At 42.5% G+C, this 12,500-nt stretch overlaps 1 protein-coding gene across 7 annotated transcripts in view; it reads right to left on the reverse strand.

Moving 5' to 3' along the window:
* Positions 1-12,500, reverse strand: part of LOC136847478 (von Willebrand factor A domain-containing protein 8-like) — a 737,466-nt gene that overhangs the window by 599,865 nt on the left and 125,101 nt on the right. For all 7 annotated transcript variants that reach the window (XR_010855764.1, XM_067119221.1, XM_067119220.1 and 4 more), the window contains exon 3: positions 5,725-5,805. Coding sequence is in view for 6 of the 7 variants with exons in the window: in XM_067119221.1 (XP_066975322.1) it covers positions 5,725-5,805 (81 nt within the window). In the remaining variant the exon portion in view is untranslated. The remainder of the gene's footprint in view (positions 1-5,724; positions 5,806-12,500) is intronic.

The raw sequence follows: 12,500 nt of genomic DNA on the forward strand, positions 1-12,500 counted from the left end.
AATTTACACTTATAAATGCAAAACCCTCTCTCACATTCGTCACTTTCACACTCTCAACCACTGAGAGTGTACCCCCAACAAACCCTCTCCTTACTCCATTTCCATGGTTCTGTGGTCCACTCCATTCACACCTAAATTCTGACTTGACTTTCTACATACTCCAGCAACATGGCCTATAATCCCACATCATGCAATTAGTTTTTGGCATCTCACACATCCAGGCAAAATTTCCTGGTCATCCACATTTCCCATGCACACTAACTGTTTCTCTGCAAATCACAAGCTCTCACTATATGTCCAGTGCCTCTACACTTGAAGCAGTCCTTATCTCAGTGTCCTACCTGACCACATGTGAAAACAAGTTCCGAAGGTCCACCTACATACTTTTCTTGTGTCTTGCCTGTCTACACATATGACATTTTATTTCCTGCACCTCTCTTCTCATACCACTGTCCACGTTTATTCTACTATCCCTATTCCTACTTACACTTCGTCCATAACTCACACTTCTATCTGTCCTGCTTAACTCCACCACTGCTTCTCCTCATACCTCGCGAATTCCTGTAATTTCTATTCATTCCATGCTCATTCAACCCTCTTACAAAAATATTCATAGTCTCCAAAGAATGGCCTATCACTGCGTCCTATCCTTCAGTCCCTCTATTCTTTCTACATATGCTCACTTCTCACTCCTACTGGCTTCCATATCTTTCATCTCACAATCCTCCACTAGAGGCTGCCATTAACGTTCAGTTATACCTGCGCAGTTATGCCTGCACAATTGCCCTGTGTAGGCAAAACTGAACCCACTGAAGCTTCGTTTTGCCTGCACAGGCATAACTGCGCAGGTATAACTGAGCATTAGTGGCGGCCGTAACTCAAGCACATCATTCCACCTTAATCTTTCATTCTTCCATTGCATCCTCTCCTTATGCTTAGCATTTACAAACTCTGCCACACAATCAGGAACAGTAGCCAGAAACTTCATTAACATCTTATTGTTATGAATATAGTGATCTCTATACTTGTTTCTGGCTAAACATTCAAGTCTATGGGCATACACTGACACACTTTCACTCTTTCCCAGCTGCCTTTCTCTTCCACACCATTAAGATTTAACCTCTGTCATGCCCATTTTCTTACCACCAGCCACATTCCTTTGCCTATTCCTTTTCCCACTCACACTCTGGCCATAACTCACACTTCTGCTCCTATCCTACCTTCTCCTACTACTGCTTCTCCTCTTACTTCTTGCTTTACTACAAGCCATTCTATATTCATTTGGTCCTCTTACAAAATCATTGATAGCCACCAAAAAGTGGCCTACCACTACATACTGGAATGACCCACGCTCAAGCCTATCCTTCAATCCCTCCATTTCCCCTACACAGTATACGCTTCATCTTCCTACTACCTTCCACGTCTTCCAACTCAAAATCCTCCATTATCTCTAGCACATCGTTCCATTTAATTTTTAATCTTTTCTCTGCATTTTATCTATCTACTCCCCATTCACAAATTCAGCCACTGTATCAGGAACCACAGACAGGAATTTCTTCATTTGCATTATATTATTGTTTATACTCTGGTACTGTTGTTGTTATTATTATTCAGAACATGAACCCTATTCATAAGGAACATGCCCACAAGGGCCACTGACTTGAAGTTCAAGCTTCCAACGAACATGGTGTCCATTTCAAAGAAGTAACAGAATGTAATAGGAAATAGAGAGAGAAGAGATCAGTTTTTAGATGTGAAAAATATATTAACAAATACAGTAAATAGATATTGTTTTAGGGTAGTAATGCATTACATCTTCCCTTGAACTTTCAAAATTTCAGTTGCACAACAGCCTCGAGGAGACTGTTCCACAGTTCAACAGTGTGAGGAATAAAGGACCTCAGGAACTGAGAAGTTCAATAGTGAGGCACATTTACTGCATACTGGTACGGCTGTTTAACAAATGTGGTTGCTCTCAGCAAGAAAAGAGGATAACAGATCAATTGTGAATGTGAAAGATCTCTGTTCAAAAACAACTTGTGAAAAACTGACAAACAAGAGACCATCCATCAATGGTCAATGTCATAACTGCTAATGTTAGGAAAAAGAAACCTACCACCACGAACCACTCTACTACTCTAAAAGTGATAAATCTCTGGCAGAAGCAGACAACCACACTGGAGAAGAGTATTCCATTAAAGGAAGGACAAATGACCTAAAACAGGTTTCATGATTATCACTGTTATAAATACACTAGGCCTTATATAAAATATCCAACTTCTGTGCAGCATTTGCTGACACTTTCTTTAGATGTTTCTCAAAAGTATGATGCAAGTCAAAAGTTATGCCAAGAATAGTTAAAGCTTCAGACTCATTAAGCAAAGTCTCATCCAACTGAAGGGGAGGATGGGGTGGCAAATCTGTACGACATCTCTTAATCACTAGCTTTTTTGTTTCATTGAAATCCAGCCTCATACCCCACCCACTGCACCATTCACTAATCCGCTCCACGTCACGATTGAGACTAAGAGCAGCTTCATTTCACAAAAGTGAAGACTATCCCACACCAAGAGAGCATTGCATCATCAGCTTACTGAACAATCATCTTTTCCAGGCCAATTACCATACCACTTGTATACAATAAAAATAACAGCGGACCGAGAACACTACTCTGTGGAACTCAAGACTTAATAGGTCTCGTTGGCTAAGGATCCCATCAACAGCAACTTGCTGCTCCCTACTAGTAAGGAAATCTTGAAGTAATCCTAAAACATATCCACTCAAGATTCTTAAGTGCCTTATAATTTACTAAATCGAAAGGTTCTCTTGCTAATGACACCAAATCTAAAAGAGCATCGCAACTACCTAACTGCTTCCTATGTGCATATTGACTTTCAGCTAACAGTCCTTTGGATTCTACATAATTATATAGCAGTTTAAAAATAAGTTTTTCTCCAACTTTGGAGACCACGTGGAACCCATTTTTCTTCCTGGCCAACATTTCTAATCTACGGGTATACATCAAAACACGTTCACCTTTTTCCATCTTCACATCCTCAAATTCATCATTCCTTCTTTCATTCGCCTAACCTGATTGGTCATCCTTTCTTTCGCACTTTCATACTTCATTTTCCCTATACTCAACCATTCTATAAAAATCAAATAACCATCTCTCTACAAAATCCCTCAGTACCTGCAACCACTGATGCTTATTCTCACCATACCCCCCTCCCCCACACAATACCTTTCATACTCCCTACAGATATCTGCTATGTCTCTCTCACTTGACATACAGTATTTTCCAGCCAAAAATTGGAAAACTGAGTCTTTGGTTCCACAGAGTAGTGTTCTCGGTCTGCTGTTATTTTTAGTGTATAATAGTGATACGGTTATTGGCCTGGAAAAGATGATTGTTCAGTAAGCTGAACAATACTCCTAAGTACCACTTTCAATCCATCACTCAAACTTTTTGTCTCCCTATTGCAGTAGTTTCCTCACCAGTCTTAAATGCACCCTCACCCTCATTCAGTTGCAAAAACAGAGAATTACAATGTTCATTCATCTTATGAATTGTCTCAGTCATCTTCTTAGCCTCACTTGTTTTCTTGACTTTCCTATTCTTATCTTTATCCCAACTTTTAACATCCATTCCCTCTATATTCACTTTCCATTCATCTAAATCTTTTGGTTCTGGGTTTCTATAACCTCCCTACATCTGCCACTTGCACTTCCTCATTCTTATTAATTCCTACTCCCCTAACCATCCGTTCCATCTCTTCTCACGTCCACATTTCTGACTCCCTAACCTGTTCTCCTGTTGATTCCTTCATTTCTTTCATCACTCTTTTCAACTTTTCCCTTATTTCTCTCTTAATTGTTCCTTCTCTGCTTCCACCCTCCTAAGGCACTCCCTTGCCTCCTCTAGTTCCCTCTACAATCTCTGTAATCCCTCCATTTTTTTATTACCTTGTTTTATCTTAAACCAGTTCAAAACTGCCGAATACTACTACTACTACTCTCCTTCCCCTAAGTACTAATACCCCCTTGTTGGATGCCATAAACAAGTATTTTGTGGGGTTTTTAGTATTTTTTTTTTTAGGGATAACTTGTGATAAGTTTATTGAGAGGTGTAGAGCAAGAGAAATAGACCACGTCAATAGTTCATGGGGAATAAAATAAAACAATCACTACTAAACCTATATACTTATTTACAGCAAGTTTTTTTTTTTTTAAATCTGCACATACAACTCCAATATCTGGAAACAACACTTGACTGGGCACCTACCTAACCAGTAATTAAGCTTCCTAAATTCCTAACTAGTCAACCACAATCATTTTTAGTCCTTTCCTTTCATTCCAGTTTCCTTGTGTAGTAAATGCACACTATGATTCACTCTACAAGGTCCCAGCAAAAACATGTTAAAATATGAGAAAGTTGCACAGACACCACCACACAGTCTTAAATCTATGGCACTGTTCTGCAGTGTTTCATAAATAACACTTCTAATGATTAAGTATTGTACTAATTTAGCAAATCCAGACCCATACTGTAGATCGGGTAAATGGGAGCCAACAGTCCATGCAAATGAGTCATGCAAATCCCTCTCCATGCAATCCTTCAGGACTGCAGTGAAAAGGGTTTAAGTGATCCCCTTTACCACAGCCAACCGACCAAGAAAAGCATGGAGAACACTACAACTCATTGCTGCCCGTAAACTTGATCCATATGCCAAGTAACTGGAAGTAAATGAGCCACATGAATGGTTTGCACACCCATTCCACTGAATGGCCATGAAGAGTTGTGGTGAGAAAGGGAACTCAACTTGAGGTAAACTCAAAAGTTTACAGAGGGATGGCACTCAGTGCCAACTCCAACTGGGAAAAAACAATCGCTAGTGGTGACTGAGTTGCCTCACCCTACCCGGAAAGGAAAGGCACCCTCAAAGAAGCCTAGTAAGACTTTCAATGCAGGGTGGACTCCCTCACTCTAAACTCACAATCGTAATAAAGGAATGGGGTCAAGGAAACAGATGATGATGAAGGTGAAGAAGGGAAGGAGAGAGTCTATCCTTCCCTTTCTGTTGATACTTGCTCTGTCTGCAGGGCTCGTTGAATTTAGCAACAAAGGCTAGGCGGCCAAAATTACAGGAGGAAGAAGACTACATAGTCCACTCCCTCCATTAGAATAAAAAGAAAGACCGTGGGGGAAGGATTACCTTAACTAAAGTAAACCAAACTCTCGCAGTCCTTCCAAGTGACCCAGCCTTACAAACTTAAAAGGTAAATCTATTAGTAAAATAAAAAATCAGAAAACAACACAACTGTTGTGAACACTAACAGAAGCTGCTATCTTTCTGATGAAAATAAGTATTTATTCCTCAAGAAAAACTGAACCCAAAGCCTTTGCTAGCATGCTTAACTGACCAATGGGTTTGTATTATAATAATACAAAGACACAGTCCAAAAACCAAAGACAGAATGGGAATGCTCAAGTTTATTTATGAAAAGTTTGAACATCAAAGTTGGGCAGAGTTCTGAGATATGTCTGAACTTGACGGAGGCCAGAAGCAAAGTGGAGTGCAAAATGACAGGTGGGCAAGGCTTCCTCCTGCCTGTTGGTAGTTATCTACTTTATCAATAAGTCTGGATGGCCATTCCAGTTTGCTTTCACATGTAAAGAATGAAGTTATGTATTTGTTTTGGAAAAAAGTTGTTAAAACTTACAGTAACCAACAGGAACAAGCTCGGGATTTTTAGGTTCCTTCACTTCTTTTGAGATGCCCCCAATGGTAACCTTTGCTGAACCTAAAAAGAAATGGAATAAATTATTTTATGCAATGAAAAGTTATCATTACATTTTTTCACAAAAAGGTGTCAATAGAAATCTAAATACCTTCAATTTACATATTTATTGCCATGAGAGTTATACAATATATTTATTGAATTACAGCAAGGTATTTACTCTCTCTACCTAATTTCTTCCATACACAGTAATAATTTCTTCACATGTAAAAAGAAATATGTAGTCAGCCCTTCAAAACATGCCTGGTCACATCTTTCAGTAAAATGCATGGCATTTCTGGAAATTGAAGCATACTTTACATCAACAAACATAAATGCTGTATCAGCAGTACACAACTTACACATGATAATTTATGAGTAACTGCAAACAGGAAAATTGTGCAAAATTAAAATTTTTATGATAAAATTAATTATTTTGATATTTACCTACTGCTAAAGTTAAAGTTTAAAGTTAATTAAAGTTTAATGGTTTCGGTCCTCCCACTGGATACTGCCTCTCGGGTGGGCGTCAGCCAGGTAACCCCAACCCCCCACCATGTCATCACTCCTGGCAGTAGCCATCCAGAAGACAGTCTCACTATCCGCCCCTTGACAGGGAGCAAATGCTGGTCCCCGAGATTACGAGGCCAAGACGCTACCAAGTGTACTAGCCAGATGGCTTATATCTTCTCGCCATTAGGTGCAACTGGCAATCAAAATAAAACAAAATAATGTTTGGCTAACCTCCTAGGACTGTCTCTGTAATCACCTGTTTCTCACCAGGTGGCGTTGGAATGTTTATGTTCGTCAGAATTCTTCATGACCACCCACTAAGATGTGGGGAGGCAGGGTGGGTTTCCACTTCAAAAGTGGGTAAGTATCAAAATAATTAATTTTATCATATAAATATTCATTATTTGGAATGAATCTTACCTACTGTTAAAGTTAGCTGAATAACACATTGAATGAGATGGTGGGTTAGTGTACGCAGAGAACCAATGTTCAGCCAAGCAAACTATAGCAGCGTCCACCGCTCTTTGCAGCTAAGCCCTGCCCACTGCTTATGTCACGACCATTCTTTGAAGCTGATTGGTTGGCGATGGTTTTGGAAAATGGGTTATAGTGCAGCAGATAATTGTATATTTCATAAGAATCGTTCAGATAGTGAAACAAGCATGAAATTTTGCACAAGTGCTCTTTAAAGTTCCCTCTATCAGAAAAGGGCGCTGGCACGCAAAAAAATTTAATATGGCGGCCAAATTCCAAGATGGCGGCCAGTATCGACAGATTTTGGCTAATTTTTCACTAGAATGGCATGTATTTGCTTCTAGCAATATGGTAAAAGCTCTTCCATACTATTTCTTGTGAATATTATGTTTCTGTAGCTTCCCAGTACAGTTTACCTTTAAATATGGGGCTATATGGCTGCCAAGAAAAGGTAGAAACAATAATTATAATGAGAAATAATGCCCGTTCAACAATTATCGTTTTAAGCATGGATCTTGGTTTCTGTGGTTTTAGATCCTAATGAGGCCATCTCTTTCGAATAACTCATCAATTTTGAAGGAAAATTAATAAATGTAAAAGAGTGTATGTCTGCACACAACCAGGGCACACTGGTGACATCACTGCTGTGTAACTCAGCATGGGGTTCAGTGCCAGCTAATCCAGCTTTACTAATCCTGTAGTCTTAGACTAGTAGTTGTAGTATAGTTTAGTTTAGTGTCCCAAATGCTTTCTAACAGCCCCAGACCAGCTATAGTTAGATAGCCGCACCTGAATAGACAGGATGTGCCAGCACGGGAGAGCCGAGCCAAGGGTATGGGGGCTGTACATGATGGTTCATGTACTTACCGGATGGTGTACAGATCACACGGGACTTAAATGGCACTGGATGAATGATCGGGCTAGGTGTAGGGAGACCGAACCTAGTTGAATCCCATACAGGAATGTGTGCTTTGTTTAAGGTGGTAAAAGGATAACCCCTCGGCCTTAATCAAAAGTGAAATCATGGCAGAATGTGATGCCAATCCAATATTGAGCAGTAGAAAAACAAACTGGAGTTTGTGTTGTCTTTGTCAGAAGGACAAAGAGGTGAGCACTTGACATCACCTCCAAGTCATCATGTCCTAGACCATGATGGGTACACAATGCTGGCAAGGAACATTCCCATGTTCAGTGAAATTAATGAAATGCCACTGATAATGGATCCAGCAAGGCTGGATGAAGGTGATGGCATAGAGGCCACTCTCAGGAAAAATGCAGCAAAATACCATGTGAACTGTCGCTTGTTGTTTAACAACACTAAACTGGACCGTGCAAGAAAGCGACAATCCAATGACCAGACCAGCAACACTGAGACTAGTCGTGCAAAACTGCGCCGAACCAGTCATGACAATGAAGTTTGCATTTTCTGTGAGAAAGTGGCACCTGCATCTGATCTCAGACAGGCTAGTACTAAGGGCCTTGACTTGAAATTGCATGAATGTGCAGAGATACTTAGTGATGGCAAGCTCCTTGCTAAGTTGACTGGTGGGGATGTCATTGCACAGGAGTTTAAGTATCACCATGCCTGTCTTTGTGCCCTCTACAACAGAAAAAGGTCCTACCTGAGGAGCCTTGAGAAAGACCAAGGTAGCACTGAGTCAGAATCAGATGTGTATCCACTAGTTCTGTCAGAACTGATGACATACATTGTTAAAAACAACCTTTGTTCAGATGATCCAGTCACATTTCGGCTGGCAGATATCTGCCACCTCTACCAACAACGTCTGGAACAATTAGGTGTAGAGTCACCAAGTGTAAATTCCACGAGACTCAAAGACAAACTTCTGGCAGAAATTCCAGAACTTGAGGCTCATAAATCTGGCAGAGATGTATTACTTGCATTTCAAAAGGATGTGGGAAAAGCACTTGCTCAATCATCTGATCTTTCAGAGGCAGTTATCATTGCTAAAGCAGCAAATATTCTCAGAAAGTCTATACTTGATCATCAGTCACGGTTTGATGGCACATTTTCTGAGGCTTGTGTACGAAATTCTGTGCCTCCTCTCCTGCTCCAGTTTGTAGGGATGGTTGAGCATGGGGCTGACATCAAGTCACAGTTACGATTTGGAGCATCAAAGTCAGACCAGGCCATTGCACAGCTCATGCAGTTCAACTGCTACTCCCGATACAAAGAGGAGCAACAACTCATAGACACTCCAAAGACAGAGAAACACCATTCCCAGTCTACATGGGACTCTCAGTCTATGCCAAAACCAGGAAGATAAACCTGGTTGAAATGCTACATCAGTATGGCCTCAGTATCTCTTATGACAGAGTACTGGAGGTCTCTGCACAGTTAGGAGATGCCACAGTTAGCAAATATGTGGAGGAGGGTGTGGTCTGTCCCCCAGTACTGCGAAAAGGGTTGTTCACCACTGCAGTGATGGACAACATCGACCACAACCCATCTGCAACTACTGCCACTACCTCCTTCCATGGAACTAGCATCTCCATATTTCAGCACCCCACCAAGGAGAACACTGGACAGGAAAGACAGCAACTAAAGTTTGCACCTGAGAAAGTGAGGTCGGTGCCTGAATTGCGGACACATTCACAAACATCTCACCAGCTTCCTTTCAAACAAAGAACCCTGTGCCACCAAACACTGCAATACCAAAGCCACCCACAGATATCTTGGGGCCACAGCTTGCACTGGAGTATCAGTGGCTAGACAAGGTCATAGTCACCCAGGAAATAGATGATGCAGTGAATCTGACGTGGTCAGCTCATCACGCTTCAATGAAGAGAAGCCCAGAATTTGAAGTAACCATAACTTCATTGCTTCCTCTCCTGCGTGATCAGGCTCATTCTGTTGCTACGATCAAACGCACGTGATGCAGAAAGTGCAGGATGTCACTGATTTTCTGAACCCTGGCCAGATACCCATAATCACAGCTGATCAGCCAATCTATGCCGTAGCAAAGCAGGTGCAGTGGCAGTGGCCTGATCAGTATGGCGAAGACAAGTATCTGGTAATGTTTGGTGGTCTGCACATTGAGATGGCAGCAATGACATCTCTTGGTACTCTTCTTCATGGCAGTGGTTGGACAGGAGCTCTGGTGGAGGCAGGAGTTGCTTCATCTGGAACTGCAGAATCCTTCCTGTCAGCTGCAAGTGTAACCAGGACACGGCAGATGCACCAGGTTACAGCCTCTAGTTTGTACAAACTCCTGAGGACAGCATACACTGACTACTGTGCTGAGAAAGCAAACAACAATGAGCAGGCATTAGAGTTTGAGGAGTGGTGTGACCTTCGAAGACAGCAGAGTCCACAGTTCCACTTCTGGCACATGGTGTTGTCTATGGAACTTGTGATATTCCTACTGATCAGGTCCTTCCGTGAGGCCAATTTTGTCCTCTACTGCCAGGCATTGCATGAGCTGATACCCTACTTCTTTTCCAACAATAATACAAACTATGCTCGTTGGCTGCCTATTCACCTCAGGGACATGCTTACCCTAGAGAGTTCACCCAGAGTTGCACAAGGAGTTCAAGGCTGGCAACTTTGTTGTGCACAAGACCAGTCGCCAGTTCTCAGCAATGGCTCTTGACCAAGCTCATGAGCAGACCAATGCCTTTATAAAGGCTGATGGCGGAGCCATTGGGCTGACTGAAGATCCGTCAGCACTCAGAAGATGGATGGTGGCTGGCCCAGAGATCATCCGCTTGGTGTCTGCATACGAAACAGAGGTTCAAAGTAAAGAGTCTAATGAGCAGACAACACACCATGAACAAACACCTCATGCGCAGAAGACATTCTTGGAGAGAGTCAGCAAGCTGTCATTGGCTTTGCAACACTTGGGAAGTCCTTTTCAGGAAGAGAGCCAGGATCTGTATTCCATTGACAACAAAGACATTGCCCACCCCAGCTCAGCAGAACTTCTACAGACACACCTTGACAGAGGCCGCACTAAATTTCAGAAGTTTTCAGACTCTTTGGCAAACAATGCAGTCTCCTTCTATGAGCCGATAAAGAAGAACAGAACTGACTTCTTCAGGCAAGAAGCTGCTCCTGTAGAACAGTCAAAGCAGAAACTTCTGAAGGAGGATTGCCAGCTTTCTCAAAGCTATTTATATCCTGTCAGAGCCGTGAATGTGATCTGCAGGAATTCTTCCAGCACGAGAATCAAACATTCCCAGCTTCCCTTAGTGAGGGTGGTAGGCTGTACACATGTCAGAAGTCTCAGCTGACCTCGGTCCTGGAGAGTCATGTTACACTAGAAGACAAAGAACCAAAGACTGATGTCCTCATTGTAGATGGATCAGCTTTGGTCCATGCCTTGCCACCAAAGAAAGGAAAGACCTTTGAGGGCTATGCACTTTGCGACTTCTTGCCTGTGATACAATCCTATAGCAGCAAGTACACATCATCACATCTTGTATTTGATGTATACAATACATCCAGCCTCAAAGCTGAGACCAGGCTCCAACGTGGTCAAGGAGAAGGCGCCAAGGTGACAGACAAGAACACAATTCCATCCAACTGGCGCAATTTCCTAAGACACGATGCCAACAAGACAGAGTTGTTCCAGTTCCTGGCAGACAAAGTTGCCCAGATGTCTGCCACAAATGTTGTCATTGCCACGAAAGGGTCTGCTGTCCTCAGCACTCATGAGGCTAGTCTTCAGGGACTGGAAAAGTGCTCTCATGAGGAAGCTGACACCGCATCTTTCTCCATGCCAAATATGCCACAGAACATGGAGCCAAGACCATCACGGTTAAAGCAAATGACACAGATGTTCTTGTCGTTGCAGTCAGTGCTTTCTCCACTCTCCACAATCTAGGGCTAGAGAAGCTATGGGTGGCATTTGGCCAAGGCCAGAGCCTGCGCTGGATTGCTGTGCATGACCTGTGCAACTCTCTGGGCCAGGAGAAGGTGAATGGCATGCTCTTCTTCCATGCGTTCACAGGCTGTGATACAGTGTCAGCCTTCCGAGCAAGGGCAAGAAGACCGCCTGGCAGACATGGAACATCTTTCCAGAGGCCTCCACTGTGTTCTCCAAACTGAGTCACTACCCTCTCAGAGTGGAAGAGAGTGACCTGAAGGTCCTGGAGAGGTTTGTCATACTTATGTATGAAAGATCCAGCACTGCTGGCACTGTGGATGAGGCTAGACTTGATATGTTTGCCAGAAAACAAAGGGCATATGAGGCCATTCCACCAACCAGGAGCTCTCCTCCAACACACCAAGCGTGCTGCGTACCAGGCTGGTTGTGTGTGGGGCAGGCCACCCAGTGTCAGCCACAGCCAGAGAACCCTGCTGAGTGGGGATGGCAAAAGTCTGGTGAAGCATGGCAAGTCCTCTGGACAACCAACTCGCCCTTAGCCAGAGTTGCCAACAGCTTACCAAATGTGGATGCAAAGCAGGCTGTCGGGAAAGGTGCAAGTGCTACAAGCTGGGTCTTCCCTGCACAGCTCTGTGCACTTGCAAATGTGAAGTCTAGATAAATATTGCCCTCTCTTCAGTAGATAATCTAGCTTGAGCATCCAACGTGTCATGCTATGCCTACCTTCTTATCCTCGAATTTTTCAAAGGTGTAGGTTGAGAGACCTATACATAGATTGGTTGCGTTTAGTCCGTATTTCTCTTCTTTTCTTTTTATGGTTACAGTCTTAGACACAATGTTGTATGTGACCATACCATTACTATTTCAGTTGAAAATAGCATATTA

This window comes from Macrobrachium rosenbergii, chromosome 16, assembly GCF_040412425.1.
Source record: "Macrobrachium rosenbergii isolate ZJJX-2024 chromosome 16, ASM4041242v1, whole genome shotgun sequence".
NCBI classification, from domain to species: domain Eukaryota; kingdom Metazoa; phylum Arthropoda; class Malacostraca; order Decapoda; family Palaemonidae; genus Macrobrachium; species Macrobrachium rosenbergii.